Here is a 16,403-nt window from a genome sequence, read left to right as displayed (position 1 = left end):
CATTTTGCAATAGGGGATGTAGCTCAGTGGTAGAGCGCATGCTTTGCATGTATGAGGCCCCGGGTTCAATCCCCGGCATCTCCACACTTTTGAAGTGCTGAATCCTGAAAGCCTGGTGCCGCTTTGCAGCATGTCGGATTCTCAGTAAGGTAGTACACGTAGACGTGAAACGTGTGGTGTGTGGAGGTAAAAACAACGTATCCACAGTCAGTCGTGCTGCCGTCTTTGTACGCTGGTAGGTAAAATATTTGAAGACAAACATTAGATCTAATCACAGTCTTAACTACTTTTTAAAGTATTTTTGTTTTCATTTTCTCTAAAAACTTTGAAGAAGCCATAAAAGCTTCCATGCTTATGTGCAGATCAATAATATTTTTTGCCACTTCATGTCCTGACTAGTTTTCCTCCCTCGCTGAACTCTAATAAGTCTGCAAGCTTTGCAGTTTACATGAGGAACAGACGTGGAGAGGGCAGCAAATCAAGTCTATGCTTCTTTCTTGCAGCATTTCACGTTCTCGAGACCAGGAGGCACACGAGGGCACCAGAGAGAAAGAAATCCTCAGTTTTTTAAGTGTTCAGTGAGCCTACAGCAGCACATGTCGAGATCTCGTTCTAGTACTTATGAAGGCTGCCGGCAGGTGGCAGTATCTGTCTGCAACGCTCAGTGGAAACCGTGACCGTGACAGTAAATACTGCAACTTTCATTTCGGCTTGACAGGCACGTCTCTGGGCTGAGTTCACCGCCCACTCACATGTGACGCTTATAGAAAGAGGAAGAGTGGGCCCGGGCTGCAGATAGGACACAACACTTCACACCACACGGGTTTCCCTGATGCAAATTCGGTAGCAGATACTGCCCATGACTAAATATGAACAAATAAAAGTTGTCTAGTGGCGAACTTTGCTACAGCTTGATTCACGTTTGATCTCTGTGATCTAGCTGCTAGATTGGGGAATTCAGGAAAACCCACATGAAGAGGCTTCCAATGAAAAAGCTAGTTTGGGTTTTTTTAACTTTTTTTTTTTTATCGCTGTTTACTGCTGAAATATTGTAGAAAATGCGGCATGAGCATTTCTAGTCATGCAGTTGTGATTCATGTAGAGTGATTAGTGCTGGGTAAATCTGATCAGATTTGCTGAAATGTGGGAAAACTGAGAGTTAGAAAGTCAACTGGGAATTCAAAAGAGTTGTTTCAGTGAGAGAAAGCTGATGTTTCATACTCTGTAATCACCTTTTAATTTTGGTCCAGACTGAAAGGTTTGGACAAGTTTTGCATGTTAGTGCTGTGGGATAGTGCAAATGTTGGTATCAAGCCGATAACCAGTAAATACTAGGTCAGTATTGCTGATACCAACACTGATACCCATACTGATGATCTACAGAGGTAGTGTTTATAAGGGAGAGCGTTGTGTCATGATTTATGGGATCACCAATTTGCTAATTCTGAACACATTTTAAAGAGCACTAAATCACTTTGGTTTTTATTTTCCACAATAATAAGGTAATAGAACAAAACACACCTTCCAGCTGAGTTTTGTTGTTCATGTATTTCAAACATGGGACTTCATAAAGACCTTCGGCTTCACTTCTGTTGTTTAAAAATGAGTCATGAGGGATAAATAAAATAGACACGACAGTCAACCAAAAAAGGTTCAGACATTTTTCATATTGCGTATTACATATTTCGTTTTTTTCTTTTTATAAAAGGATAATTTAGTGAACACACTTCAGAGGGCTACATACTGAACTTAGAGTACAGAAACGTTAGAAGTGTTGATATTTGGATTGATCCAGCCACCTCTATTGCATGGATTGTTGTGCATTTGGACATTCATAAAGTCCAGCAAGTTCATATTTGCACTCATGTCTGTAATTGCAGGTGGATTTTCTTTCTCCTCCTGGTTTGCAGTCCCCATCAATCACTACCCTTCTAATGTGTAAAAGCCATAATAATGATAATGATAGTGCAGAGTTGTAGTTAGAAACAAGGTGATTAAGGACCATCAAAGTAATTTTAAAAGATCTTAAAATCTGGTCTAAAACTTGCTGGAAGTTGGTACAAAATGCTGAAACAGGAATTGTTCTAGTTAAAGGCCTGGTCGGGGAGTTCTGTAGAGTCGGCAGTCTTTCAATGCCGTTCTGCTAAGGCAGGTGAAAAGGTAGTAATATCTCCACATAACCTTCAAAATAAAACAGGAAGTAAACCTAAAGGGGGACCAAGAGCAAACTCAAAATGAAAGAAGCAGATAGCGGGGAACAAAGGAGGCACATGAATAAAGACTAACACTCAGAAAATCAAGAACTGAGGATTTACAAGAAAAATGTACGATTCACAATAAAGGCACAGAAAAAGCAAAAGCTAAGGATAATAAACAGGAACCTCAACAAGAGCAGTATGAACTCTGACCTTTCATCTCACATGAGCAGAGGGGGGGTAGAGTAGCCAAAATTGTAATCAAGTAATAGTGGCACTACTTCATGGTAGTTTTACTCAGGTAAAAGTAAAAAGCAGCCATCCAAGAAATTACTTAAGTAAGAGTAAAAACGTTTTTTGTAAAAAAGGCTACTTGAGTAACTGATCATAGCATCTGATTTAATGTTTAAAAATGAGATAATCAGACAGACAAAAATGTAGTTTTGTGCAAGTTTGGGTATTTTAAAAGCAAAAAAAATACTATTAAATACTATAAATAACATGATTACAAAATAATAAATCTAAGCAGAGGAAACACTTTTCCAAATCCTTATTAAACTAATATTTAGAGTAGGTATTACCTATGGTGCTACTTTACTTCTCCAAATGGCACAATAGGCTCAGCAGATAGAATAACATTAAAACAACAAACCTTATGTACGATTGTAGGTTTGTGTCTGTGTCTCATGCATTTTTGGTTAAAACGTGTTTATCATTCATTCCCTGGAGTTACTCACACTGAGTAGAGTCGTCAGAATTTTTTCTCAAGTAAGAATATTACTCAAGTAACAGTTAAAAGCACAGTGTAGTAAAATTACTCCTAAAAGTTATTTTTTCTAAAACGTTACAAGTAAATGTAATCAGTTATTACCCTTCTCTGCACGTGGGTTATGTGTTCTTATGCTGATGTCATTATTCGAAACTTTGCTAACGTCATGAAGAATCTATGGCAGAAAAGAGACCAGGAGGTCTCTTTTAAAGAGACCATTTAAAGAGAGGTCTCTTTAAATGGGCTCTGTTTGTTAGAGCCCATTTAAACTCTGTTGTATAATCAGAATCTAGGTTTCACTGGTAAATGGGTTGTCTTACCCCAAAAAGCCAAATAGAAAAGTTGCAACAGAATTACATTCATGATTCCAGTAGACCACCTTGATATCTGAACTAATTACAGTGATCTAAGGCTATATGTCATTGGATGTTAAATGTTTCATTGTATCATTTGTTGCATCTCTGATGAAATGCTTGTGTTTTTTCTGCAGATTATTTGCATTTTTCCATTAGTACAGATGTAACATACAGGTAACATTCAGGTATCAAATGTTAGAGCTAACAGTCATGATTTTAATAAACTGATTCTCAGTAATGCCTCCCGTCTGTTGCTCATTCTAAAAAAAACTGTCAGCCCAGCACCAGGAGCTCCTGCAGACGTGGGAGTGGTGACGGTTAACGGTTGTAAGAAAAAGAAAGTAGAGGCAGTCAGCTGACTGAATGTGAAACATACTGACATACTCAAGTTTTGAATTTCATTCACCTTTCCAGGAATCTCCCTTAGTGAGTTCAAAAATGAATAGCAGCTAACGAGTTATGGCTGCAGTGACATATGCACAGACAATTTGGGATTTTTGAGTTCATTGCATTTATTGCAGAATGACATTTTGAAAACTCTTGGTAATTTCTACACTTAATACTAAAGAAAACAGAAGTAAATTATTGTTGCTTTCAGCAGAAACACACACTCGCAAAGTGCCCAAAATGCTGAGTTTATCTTATTTAATTACATGTAAATTTTGTTTCATAATTACAATGTAAAATATTAAATTCAGTGGAATCTGGTCTGGTTTACTTGATATAAATTTGATTTGTACTGATCACATTTTCTTTTATGATGAATTATTAAATTAAATAAATCTTTGATTTGACAAATTTCAGTTGCTGCTTCATGTTCATTGAGGGTGCATAATGTTTTTGTTTTAGCGAGGCATGAAATATGGGCTTTCTCTGAGAGTTGGGAACTCAAAAGAGAAGTGAAGCTGCATCCAAGCCTTATATCACCAAGCAATGCAAAGCAATACATTGGTGTAAAGCACGCTGCCACTCGAACAGCGGAGATGTGTTCTCTGGAGTGATGAATCGTACTTCTTCATACTTCATCGTACTTCTTCATACTTCATCGTACTTCTTCATACTTCATCGTACTTCTTCATACTTCATCGTACTTCATCGTACTTCATCATACTTCATCGTACTTCTTCATACTTCATCGTACTTCTTCATCTGGCAATCCAACCTGGGTTTGGCCTGGATTTGGCAATTGCCAGGAGAACACCAAGTGTAGAGTTTGGTGGAGGGGAATAATGGTGTTGGGTTGTTTTTAAGGAGTTGGGCTCAGTCCCTTACTTCCAGTGAAAGGAACTATTAATACTTCAGCATACTGAGACATTTTGGAGAATTTCCCAACTTTGTGGGAACAGTTTGGGGATGGCTGCTTCCTGTTCCAACATTACTGTTTCAGTGCACACAGCAAGCTCCATAAAGACATGTATGAGAAGGGTTGGTGTGGAAGAACTTGACTGGCCTGCACAGAGTCCTGACCTCAATTTTGGTCCAGACTGAAAAGGCTGGACTAGTATTGCACATATTGTTGAATGTTTAACTGTATAATTTATTGCATGTTTTTGAAACATAGTGATATACTCAAGTTTTCAGTTTCCTTTCCAGGAATCTCCCCAAGCAATTTCAAAAACGAATAGCTGCTAAAGCTAAGGCTGCAGTGACATACACACAGACCATAGGATTTTTGAGTTTATTGCATTTATTGCAGAATGACACTTAAAAAACTCTGGGTAACTTTTACACTTATTACAAAAGAAAACAGAAATAAATCACTTGCTTTTTTTCCCTTTCAGTATAAAGCAGCGCATGCTTCATCTCAGTGGATGTACAGAACATAAAACAAAATCACTCATCGCATTCATTCCACAGAAGCTTCATTTTGCAAAGCACAGTGTTGCCAAGAATATTCCACGGGAATTAACAGGAGGACGTTCGAAAAGAACTACACATCATACATGTTTACACACATACTTTAAGACACAGCTTACACTTTAAGTAACTCAAATGATACAAGAACTTTTTTCAGAAGGTTTTAGGAGAAAAGAAAACAGCGTGCATTTATCACCATGAACCCAAACTGAAATAAAGTACAAACATCCCACAAAAGAAGTGTGGGAAATTATATGTAGAGTATAATGCTTATTTATTCACAATGCATCCAAACACTGTCCTGCAGCGTTTTCTATTTCAGGCCGAACTGGACCCATTCATTCCAAGTCACACTTGCTGTTTTACATCATTACGAGTCATGTTGGCTATAGCTGTCCACGAGTCTCAGCCATTTATGTGGCTTTAAGAACAGTTCAGCCTTATAAATGGTGTTGTCTGGTCATTTGTTAGCCATACTCTGAGGAAGGCGGTCCCGTCACCAGTTTAGAGTAACCCGACAAGGCCCCTAGGTCAATGTACAGCGAGCCCTTCCTCCTGATGTGTCCAGAACCTTCAGAGTACAGAGAGGATTCTGCAGAGAAGACGAGGTACATGTGAACATTAAGTAGCCAGCTTATTATTAATAACAGAGAACAAACTGAACTCGGCTTTACCCTGCGTGGTGTCGTGGTGCTGACTCTGCTGCCGTAGCAAGGTGTGGGTGGCCTCTTCCAGGGCCGAGTCAAGACTCCAGCAACGCGGCTGATCCTCTCTAGGAGGGTTGATGGCGTCATCCTTTAGTAGCTCAGATGCCGAGCTCCGCAGCGCAGGGTTCCTCTCTAGGGCTCGCTCCAGGAAGGACCGCATAACTGGGCTGCAGTCCTCCGCAATGTCCTCCAAAGGAGGGGCCTGCTTGTGGATCTGTTTGGAGACAGATAATACAAGACTGTCATTAAAGAAGAGAAAAACAAAGCTAGTACTTCCAAATAACTCAAGAAAAAAACAGCTATGCAGAACCGAAGCTGCCCTTTTTTTTCAGTGGCCATGTGAGCAGTGGTTTGTAAAAGCAGTATGGTTACAATAAACAGGAACAAGGAGCAGCTGCAAAGCTCAGCCCGTACAAGTGACTTGGCCCTGTAATGCTACTTCTCCATGACGGCAGTTTCAAGTGGAAGTGAGTAAACGGCCAGAGCAAAGAAGCTGATAATCATTTTAAAAACAGAAATGGGACTAGCTAAAATGGAAAGAGCCCATGTAATGGAACGCTTTTAGACGAAACAGTGGTGAATGACTAAATAAGCCACAGGTCACCCACTGCAAACATCCTCTTTATCGCCTGGCAATCTTGACTGCGAAGGGCGTGAGCATGTTGTGTGCGGTAACTGTGTCACTATTTGACTCGCAGGATACTAACAACACAGGACTGTCTCTGCTGAGGCATGTAACAGAGGCATATGTCTCCAATGGTAATTGGTAACCAAGGAGGATTTATACCTGCAGCTAGGAAAGAGCAACATTAACACTAAAGGACTTGTTTTTCCTAATTGTCTCTTTCCTTTTAGGTCTGTGTTGGCCCAACATACTCAGTGCTATTCAGTGTGCACCAGCCACTGAGGTGCAGGTAGCATACAGTGGGGTTGTTGTTGTTTTTTTAAGAGCAATTTTAGGAAAAAAGAAAAATCAAGAAATGAAAACAAACAAAAACAAAATTAAGTGATGTACTAATTTGCTGTGTAATAACTATTTCATGGGAAACCTTTCACAGCTTATCTACAAACTGATTTACTATCATGCAATCTAGCATTAAGCATAAAGGTCAGCTCATGCTGATGGGAAAGTACTTGGTCATAAATCAGAGCACTGAAACTTAAGAGATACCGACGTTTCCAAATAAGGCAAACATCAGCATCCAACTTTAGGGTCATCAGACGTCTCTGGTGCGCAAATTCAAACATGCCCTTTTCCTCCCAATATCACAAATTCATCCTGTGAGGACCACAAATATCTGCACCAACCATTCTGGTTGCGTTCATTTCCCTATGATGTGATTTTCATGTGCAGTACTTACAATGTACAGGTAGGATGGATATGCAGTGCGTGGGTATCTCCTGACCCAGGGAGGACTACCGGTCTGCATGTGAATGATGGTGGTGCCCAGGCTGTAGATGTCTGTCTTGGTGCTGTGTCCTCGACACAGAACCAACTCTGGACTCATATACATCTGAAAGAAAGACGGGGGATGTTTAATGGGTGACTTTTAACATGGCTGCAGATCAGAATGGCAGAGAGAGAGAGAGAGAGAAACAAGTTCCCTTTTTATTCAGTGCGACAGTCAAATTCTCCGTGTCAGCGAGACACAACAAACAGGAAGTGACCTGTTGTTAGTGTAAAAGGGGTTTTCTGCCTGCAACCAAACAAGCAACCTGCAGACCCACGCTGCGCATGAAAAAAGGTAAGGGAAGTGCAGAAGTGTGTTGGCCTTTGGAGGGTGAAAGGTAAACACACCAGAGTTCATCTCTTTGTGTCTTTCTGCTGGAAATTCCAGCTTGCACTCCCATGTTCATGTAACCCTGAGCAGCCCAGCGTATTTACAGGCTGTGCCTGTAAATACGCTGGGCTGTGCCTCTCTTATTATTACTCCTGGGTGTCTGCCCTGGGACTTTCCACAAGCACTTGAGAGGCCCGGGGGTGCATGTACACAGAACTATATAGACTGTCACACAAGCATGGGAAAGCAAGGACCAGTGGGTGAGAAGGTGTGTGCAAAATCTTCATCCTAAAAAAAAAAACAACTTAAAGAGCTGAAAGCCCTGAGCATCAGCAAGCTATTAATAGTGGCTGTGAGGCCAATGAGTGCACTGACTGCTCTAAATTAATGCTTGCCAGTCACTGACTCTGTAATCATTTTGGAAAAGCACACAAGTGCTGACAAGTCGTGGGACTAATTTGCTAAAATCCCTAGGGAAGTCTAGTGTGAGTCACGTGTCAACACACGCTCCAGATCAGCAAAAGAAAAGCAAGCATTGATTGGAGAGAGCAATTACTCAAAACAGAAGCCCCGCATTCATTACAGGGCTACACTTACATCTTTTAAGGCGGAGCGGCTTATTTCCTTACCTCTGTTCCTCTCAGATCTCTGGGAATGTATACATCATCTGTCATCTGCACTGTCAGCCCAAAGTCCACTAGGACTGCTTTGTCTGACATCAGGACAATGTTGCTGGCTGTGGAGAGATGAAAAGGAAGGAGGTGTGATTCAAGTTGGTGCTTGAACTGATAAGATTTCAGTTTCAGGTCCACTGAGTCTGTATTGATCTTAAGCATGAAAACGATAAGTAGGTCACAGGCTTTGACGAAGGAAATTGCCACGAAGAGACTCATCCTTGTCCCTAAAATGTCACCAAGGTTTAATTACATATTTTGACTGCAGGCAGGAAATGCTAAGAACCACAGCTTGTCAGAGGGCCTGAATGGTCATTTTAATAAGTCACTTGCCTCTCTGGACCATAATTGTAACCCTGACTGAGCATGAGAAGCAGGCTGGAATTTCCAGACTGCCAGCGAGCCTTTAAGCAGTGAGGCTGACAGACAGCTCTGCAGAATGCTTTGATCCCAGCAGCACTGCTGTGGTTCCTCAGCTGAGCTCCACCTGCAGTAACCAGGGCGTATTTGTGTGATCTGTCATGATAGCTACCAGTCACTGTGACCAGGCTACCTTTGAAGAATTACTGAAAAAGCATTAGTCAATCTATCAGATTCCTATGATCTGCTTGGTTTGTGGCTGTTCACTGATTCATTCTTTTCAGCGAATTGGGTTATTTACAAGAGCAATATCCGTCTGTGGCTTGAATTTGACGCATAGAAGATACAAACTGTAATTGCATAATTTCCTGTAACCTATGTACTTGTTCAATACCATGGAGCACATCCATCAAGAATAAGTGACACACATCTTTTGTGCTTACGTTTGATGTCATGGTGAATGACGTTGTGTGAGTGCAGGTACTCCAAGCCCCGCAGGACTTGCTTGGTCACCCAGATGATTTCGAACTCTCTCATTGGTCCGCAGCTGTCCAGTTTCTCCAGCACAGAGCCGCCTTCGCCGGCCTCCATGAACAGGTGGATGCTCTGGTTCCAGAGCAGAACGCCGTACAGCTCGGCGATGTTCTCATGGTGAAAGCGGGCCTGAAACTCTACATCAGCGGCTTTGAAGTTCTCCATGGGGATCTAGCGAGGGAGATAAGACACATGATCACAAATAGCCCACCGTTTTGGGAAACATGTTCATCTTATTTCTTGGAGTGAGTTAAAAGGCTCGGTGACACCATTGCATTTGACTGTTAAATATGAAGCAAATGAGCTAAATGAGACATCCTGGGGACTGCTGGCCAAATGGATCCGTGTTTGCTTACAGTGACAACAAACTGACTTTTCACATTTTGCATTTTTATTGGGAAGGGTGGCTTTATTTGACAGTGCACAGAGGATTTATCAGTTATTGGTAGAGCTAGCTAGCTCGGTAAAATGCATACTTAGATCTGTCCATATATTTTCTTCCACTTCTGTATTGTGGTTTATCTGGAGCCCATCCCAACTCCACACAGAAAGGCCCCAGCCGGCCGGTGGATTTGAACCCAGGAATCCACAGTGCTAACCACCACACAGTGTGAGAGCAAAATGTCCTACTTACATATAAAATGCTGAAGTTTTGGACCCTGCCTCAAGTGGCGATTTAAGGAACTACAATTAATGGTTCATTTTTATTATAATTATTGTTTTTTTTACCCTGACAGCCTAATCGGGTAGTTCAGCTCAGTTAGTTCTGCAAATAAAATATACATTTAATACATACTTCACAAGGACACTGACTCTTTCTGTATTTAACAGATTAGCTGACATAGTAACATACTGTTATCCTGTTTTTTGTGCTTTAAGAAATCTGTTGTTATTAGTTTGTCAGTGATAATTTTAAAGTTGTTTCTTTAAAGAAATAATTTCTCAGTAATTATTATCTGATGATGGCATTGTTTTAAGCAGATAAGGACATCCTAACTCCAAGCCCTTATTGCAAACTATTTCCAGTAAATCCTTCACAGCAGCGTGAAAAAAACAACACTGTGTCAACATAGTATTCTGACGATAACACCTGACTAGAGAGGAAAGTACTCCTTCCTCATTTGTCAATATTTTCCATACAACAGCGTAAGCACGCTGCCTCCCTCCCTCCCTCCCTCCTCTTTCTCAAGCATAGGTCTGCCCAGATAGAAGCAGCATGTGTGGTTTTTACATGTGTCTTTAATGAATCTGACTCTGTCACAAACATCCAGAGGAGCTGCGGGAAGTTATTGTTGAAATTCCAGTCTTACATTAATCCCAGCCCATGTTGTAAGTTTGTTACAAGAACAAATAGTTCTTCATTCAGCAACCCTGTTCCTCTTTCACTCAGTAAACATAGCAAATGTCACGCTGGCACCAACAATCTTTGTACAAACAGAGGAGTAATTGGACTGTGAACAAGCAGTATTTGGCAGGTTAAATATTTGGCACGCAGGTCAAGAGCTGTCGAGAAGTCAAGCACAGGCGGGATTTCTAGTCACCGATTAGGAAGACTCACCAGTTTGCAGGCCATTCTCTTCCTGGTGGTGGTGTCCTGAGCCAAGTGGACTTTCCCAAATGAGCCCTTAGGCACGAGGCCAGACCCATGATTCTTGTAGGTCAATTTCCATGGAAACAGGAGAACGTCCATGTTAATCTGGTAGCGGCCTTTTTTCACAGCCATGTCCTTCTATTTGTTTTTAGGAAGGAAAAAAAAGAAAGAAAATTATGCAAGTTTTTCTAGGCTGACCACATCAACTAAACATTCAGGTTATGTTGAAGATTAAAAAAAGAAAAAACAACAAGATTCTCACCTTATTTAGGAGGACTCCCATTTCCTCTGGCAGGTTTGGCAAGGCTGCCGTCTGCATGCTGGACAGGAGGTTGACAAAGGACAGGACCTCTGTCACAGTCCCATATCGAACTCCATTAGCGTAATCCTTCTGCTCACTCCCCAAAACCACCACCTCCCCTGCCTCCTCATTCTCATCCATCTCCTCCTGGGAAAGTCCTTCTTCGTCTTCTAACGACAAGATTTCTTCTTCCTCCTCTTCCTCGAGCCGATATAGAGTCTCTGCAGCGTTAATAATGTCCTCTAAATTCATGTGAGTCAAGAGCAGTTCTATTCCCGAATCATATTTGTAATCCATGTTAATGCTCCGTTTGTCCAGCTCCATCTAAAATCAAACATCAGGAGGTCAGTGTGGGGACTGTTTCCGTGCTGACTTGAATTGTATAAGCAAGCGGATCGTTCATGACAGGGAAGGTTCACGTGGGGAGCAGGACGTGCAGTGAAACTACACTTAAGAAGTGAAGCTTTGATACAGCTGGCTGAACACACAGTTGGGAGGGGCTTCACAGGGCTGTTTTCCAAGCAAAAGAAGGGAGTTTCGCAGTAAAGCTGGGAAGCCCCCCCAGGAAAGCTTGAACCTTATTATACATTTATAAAACAACAACTGCCCATTATTATAACTATTATTAGCATTATGATGCTGCGATAAAGAGTTCAGCTCACATTATTCGATGCAAATCATACACATGTGCATTAATGCAAACCCCATGCAACATTTGAAATAAATACATAAAAAATAAACCGTATTACGATCCAAACATGCAAACTTAGAATAGGTGCCTAGAAAAATAAAGCAAACAAACAAACAAAAAACAGTAGCTGTAGAGCTATAACTAGCTATCTGCCAAATATTCAGCTGCTTAAAGAAAAATAGAGTTTCGCTGAATAACAGGAGTTACTTCTTTGAGCGACAGAAACCACGCGTTACCTTATGAAATTGAGTCGGAAGCTTAAGCGCACCGTCGTGTCTTCATTGTGGCGCCCCGCAGACTGTCTGATGTATGAAGCTTCGTGGATTGTGTTTAGAACGAAGTAAACACAGGAAGTGTGGCGTGTCTGTGGAGGTGGAGTACCTCTTTAGTGTCAGCTGCCAGCAGCTCTCTCTCGCTGTCTTTGTAGGTTTCGTTTTCCCTTTTCTTGTTTCCTCAAATTAAAAAACACAACAAAAAAATAAAAAATAAAAAAAAACCGAAAAGCTTTCAGGACTGTTGGGTGCTTTCCTATCGGGAGACGTGTCTCGTTTAATGTACGATGCATAATATATCACCAACACTGAAACTTATTCGTAGTAAATAAAATAAAAACAAATTTCAATTCAATTTCAAATTTGATACCTTTAAAAGACGTTACAGAGTCAGCCCAAAGAAATCGGATGATAGTTTTTTAAACACTAGAAAGTGTCTTTTCTGGTATCTCTAGGTTGCCGTAGACAGGACCAGCCGCATGCGCATTTACGCTTCATTCCGAAAAGCAATGGCGTCCTCCTTTGCTGTGTGCAGGTTACATATGAGAGGAAGGGCCAGCCTCGCGAAGTGCCTACAGAAAACCGACGCGTTTCTTCACAGAAGTATAGGAACAGACGTCGTTATTGCCCGAGCTGAGGCCACTCGAAGTGACGAAAGTGGTTAGTAATTAAGCCTAGAAAAGAAGCTGGCCTTTAGGCTAGCCCCAATACACCGCCGTGTGATGTCGAGTGAGCACCATTCCAAACTCCCCTGAGAAACGTTATATTTTTGTTGGTGAAGGCCGTAACTCTGAGTGCGTTGTGCGTTTTACACAATATGTGACCTGTAAGAAATCACTGGGTCATACGTAAAATTCGGCACTCTGACTGTTAACGATAAAAACGCGATAACTCTTTTTCGGCTAAAATTTTATTATATAGAACTTGTACCTGTCATTTGCGGGACGTGTATATTTACATAGAAAGCCCCACTGTAAAACTGACGGTTTTGTAAATGACGTTTGTTGACATGTTCTGGGACAATTGAACAATGAAAACTAGAACTTAACCGACGATACATCACATTTTTTGCATTTTATTATCAATTTGGTGCATCCCAGTCTTTGAACGTTTATCAGTGCAAAACTGACGTGACACACCACAGAATTATTGCCTGCTGTCACCGGTAAATGTCATATTATTTCCCAGTAAGCTGATATCAGTCACCCAAGTTGAAACTAATGTTAGGCCCATATATTTGTGCACCCCCAACCAGTCCCAAAGGTCTTATACAGCTAATATTGTCCCGTCTGTCTGTTAACAACAGTGTGCTTATTACACAGTTTTAAATGTCTTACTCTCAGAGAAAAAAACTTGACTTGTTGGATGGCTTCTTCTCTGTTGTCAGATGAAAAGAATGGAAGGAAGTCTCTGCACACTCTCCACATGGAGAGACAAGAACAAGCAGAGAGGTCCGTTCTCATCAGCTGTCAGTCCAGTACCAATGAGAAAAAGTTCCTCAAGTATTTATCAAAACATGGAGAAATCAACAAATACTTCTTTTATGAAAGCTATGTGAGTAAAAGACCAACCTCTTCTGATAAGCAAGTACTGCTACCTCACCACCCTGTTGGAATTATGTTACAATTATGATATTGTGTAATTCTCCAGGGAGTGTATGCTGTAGTGGAGTTTGCCAACCAGGAAAGTGTTACGTCTTTACTTGAAGGGGTGGCAATTCCTGGTGGCAGCCACGAATCCGCAGTGCCTTTCAAATCCAGACTGTTGTCACTCAGAAACCTCGGCTCAGTGGACTCATCAAACCAACTGTCAGGCCGGCAGTGCCAACCTCAGACCACTATTCCCATCAATGAGCTAATAAAGAGACTTTCCAGAGAAGAGAGTGTATGTTGACTTATCACATCAAAAGTTATACTTACATTTTAAGTCTTGTTTGAAGTTGATTGATTTGGATGTTTCCCATTTCCTGGTTTCCCTCAGATAGACAAGCAGATAAGCTCCTTGACTGAAGCCTATCAACTCACAGAGGAGAACAGCAGGCTGCGTTTCCTCGTCTGTTCTCTGCTCAAGGATATTGCTACCGCTTATTTTCCAGAATGCACCATCAAACCCTTTGGCTCATCAGTGAATGGCTTTGGAAAGCTTGGCTGTGACCTGGACATGTTGCTGGATCTGGACAGCATCACTGGACGCAATGTGAAACTGGTAATGAGGCTTTCTAGGTTTCTTTAGAAAATATTAGATTTATTGGCAAACAGTTTGCAGTGATTTCCTTGTGAGTTGTGAGGTAGCTTTCCTTTTAAGCATTTTATCTGCATCTAAACTAACTACTCCTTTGGTTTGTTTTGTTGTCTCTGACACCAAAAAAAGGCATATGAAAGAACCACGTTCTTCTTTTGCTTCTTTCGGCTCCCTTTGGGGGTCGACACAGCAGATCATCCGCTTCTATGTGACCTTAACGTCCTCCTCTGTCATCCATGAATCCTGTCTGTGGTCTTTCTCTTTTTCTGTTGACTTTGTCTCTAAAATGCTTAATCATAGCTGTCTCTCTGATGTACTCATTTCTAATATATTGAAAATCTTAGCATCACCATCTCCACCACCTCTAAGCTCTGCCTTCTGTGTTTGTTGTCAGTGCTACTGTCTTCAAGCCACACATCATAGATGGTTTCACGACCCGCTCATAAACCTTCCCTTCAGTCTTGCTTTCTTACTGTCATAAGTCGCCCCTGACACTCATTTCCACCCACTCACCCTGCCTGTACTCTGCTTGTCACCTCTCTTGTTCACTTTCCATTGCTTTGAATGCTTGGCTGCAGGCATTTGCACTTGTCTACCTTCACCGTTATAGGAAATTAGGTTAGTATTTTTAGACTTTTTTAAGTGCCTCTGCCAGCAATTGCGGATTTTCCACCACAATCACACATGAACCAATTTCATTTTATTATCCAGTGGCACTGAGGGAGCAATAAAACATGTGACAGAGTTATCAAACTTATTTAAGTTAATGGGCAACATGCTGTCCAAGTAGATCTCAAATGAGCTAGACCAGTAAACCCATTAAATAGCGGCATATAAAAAAATTCCCGTGAAGCACTTTTTGAAGTATATTCATATAATGAAACATCACAGATGGCTCATAAAAAGTAGGAGCAATTTGAAAAATATGCCGCAGTTTATCTTCTTTATGGTTGTTTTTATTCCAGAAGAATGCTTCTGTGCAGCAGGGGTTCTTGTTGTGTAGGTCTTACTTAGAAATGCATCCAGTGGCCTGCATTGAACCCTTTTGCAGGGTATGTTTGGCTCATGGCACATATGTTTGAAACCACCTATACATGTATATAAAAATTGCCCTCACATATTGATTTATCTCCTGATATCACCCCACAGCGACGCACTACCCAGAAATCCTTTGCATAAAACCAAACAAAGTGGTGCAAAAGTGGTTGCTTCTTTCTTTTTGCCATCTGCTAGATCCCCACTATCTCCAAACTAAAAATGCTGATGTGTTGGTCTGACTTTCAGACAGCTGATGTGCATGTGTCTGTCTTTAGTTTGTTTGAAAGCTATGAATGCACTTGCAGTAATGTAATGGTTAACTGGCAGCTCAACTAGAATGACCACAGATATCAACTTGACATAGAAGACAGTCACCCTGAAACATGTATTAGGTGAATACTTTATTTACATGTCATAAGACAGAAAGGTGTGGAGATACTATAGGATCAAATGGAAAATAACCACTGTATGCCTATTAAAGTGTAAACATATCTGTTATTCTGTATATTCCTCCCTGTGTGTGCAGCCTAAGTCAGGCCTCTCCCTGGAGTACCAGATGAAGCGGGCCAATTCAGAGCGAGCCGTTACTCAGAGCATCCTGTCTGTGATCGGGGAGTGCGTCGACCAGTTTGGGCCCGGCTGCGTGGGGGTACAGAAAATTCTCAACGCACGGTGCCCTCTGGTCCGTTTCGCCCACCAGCCGTCTGGCTTTCAGTGTGACCTCACAGCCAACAACAGGTACTCAGTCAGCGCAGATGTTCTGACGTCAGTGGAACGAGTAAAATGTCAGATTTGACTTGGTCACAGTTCTCTTGCTTCACAGTAACGTTACCCATAATACCATTTTTGACCACGCTTGCATTATAAAAGCTCCCAGACAGAAACCAGACTGTGGCAGGAAGTGCTACGATGGGTCAGTCTTGCATTTTTCCGCTGTGAAACTGAACACGAAGTGTGGGCTTGTTTGTGTTTCACTTCTTTTCCTTCCAACGTTATTGACTTGTGGTCTCTGCTGGTGTGTGACACAAGTACACAC

The 16,403-nt window shown here is 41.4% G+C and overlaps 2 protein-coding genes and 1 non-coding gene across 3 annotated transcripts in view; 2 read left to right on the top strand and 1 right to left on the bottom strand.

Moving 5' to 3' along the window:
* Positions 1 to 12: 12 nt before the first annotated feature.
* Positions 13 to 84, top strand: trnaa-ugc (transfer RNA alanine (anticodon UGC)). The gene has a single exon. It is a non-coding gene; the product is annotated as a tRNA-Ala (tRNA).
* A 4,907-nt stretch (positions 85 to 4,991) lies between these two features.
* map3k8 (mitogen-activated protein kinase kinase kinase 8) lies at positions 4,992 to 12,237 on the bottom strand. Its single transcript, XM_005740577.1, has 8 exons — positions 12,053 to 12,237; positions 11,087 to 11,449; positions 10,792 to 10,962; positions 9,143 to 9,404; positions 8,295 to 8,401; positions 7,246 to 7,398; positions 5,852 to 6,098; positions 4,992 to 5,769 (listed from the first exon to the last, which is right to left on the bottom strand). Exons 2-8 carry the CDS (start codon positions 11,447 to 11,449, stop codon positions 5,645 to 5,647), a joined length of 1,428 nt encoding a protein of 475 aa, XP_005740634.1. The 5' UTR covers positions 12,053 to 12,237; the 3' UTR covers positions 4,992 to 5,644.
* A 320-nt stretch (positions 12,238 to 12,557) lies between these two features.
* The window catches only part of mtpap (mitochondrial poly(A) polymerase), a 12,854-nt gene continuing 9,008 nt past the window's right edge, over positions 12,558 to 16,403 (top strand). Inside the window, exons 1-5 of the mRNA XM_013912787.1 lie at positions 12,558 to 12,748; positions 13,476 to 13,642; positions 13,739 to 13,972; positions 14,069 to 14,293; positions 15,894 to 16,105. Of these exons, the coding sequence (XP_013768241.1) occupies positions 12,568 to 12,748; positions 13,476 to 13,642; positions 13,739 to 13,972; positions 14,069 to 14,293; positions 15,894 to 16,105 (1,019 nt within the window). The 5' untranslated portion in view covers positions 12,558 to 12,567. The remainder of the gene's footprint in view (positions 12,749 to 13,475; positions 13,643 to 13,738; positions 13,973 to 14,068; positions 14,294 to 15,893; positions 16,106 to 16,403) is intronic.

This window comes from Pundamilia nyererei, unplaced genomic scaffold (genome assembly GCF_000239375.1).
Source record: "Pundamilia nyererei isolate P.nyererei 1_Seehausen unplaced genomic scaffold, PunNye1.0 scaffold00101, whole genome shotgun sequence".
Lineage (NCBI taxonomy): Eukaryota > Metazoa > Chordata > Actinopteri > Cichliformes > Cichlidae > Pundamilia > Pundamilia nyererei.
This window is presented reverse-complemented; position numbering and strand designations above follow the sequence as displayed.

Coding starts and splice junctions, on each gene's coding strand:
- map3k8 (XM_005740577.1), bottom strand. CDS start 11,449: ATGGAGCTGGACAAACGGAGCATTAACATGGATTACAAATATGATTCG. Junction 8,402..9,142: donor CATTCACCATGACATCAAAC/GTAAGCACAAAA, acceptor ATCTCTCCACAG/CCAGCAACATTGTCCTGATG. Junction 6,099..7,245: donor ATCCATCCTACCTGTACATT/GTAAGTACTGCA, acceptor GTCTCCAAACAG/ATCCACAAGCAGGCCCCTCC.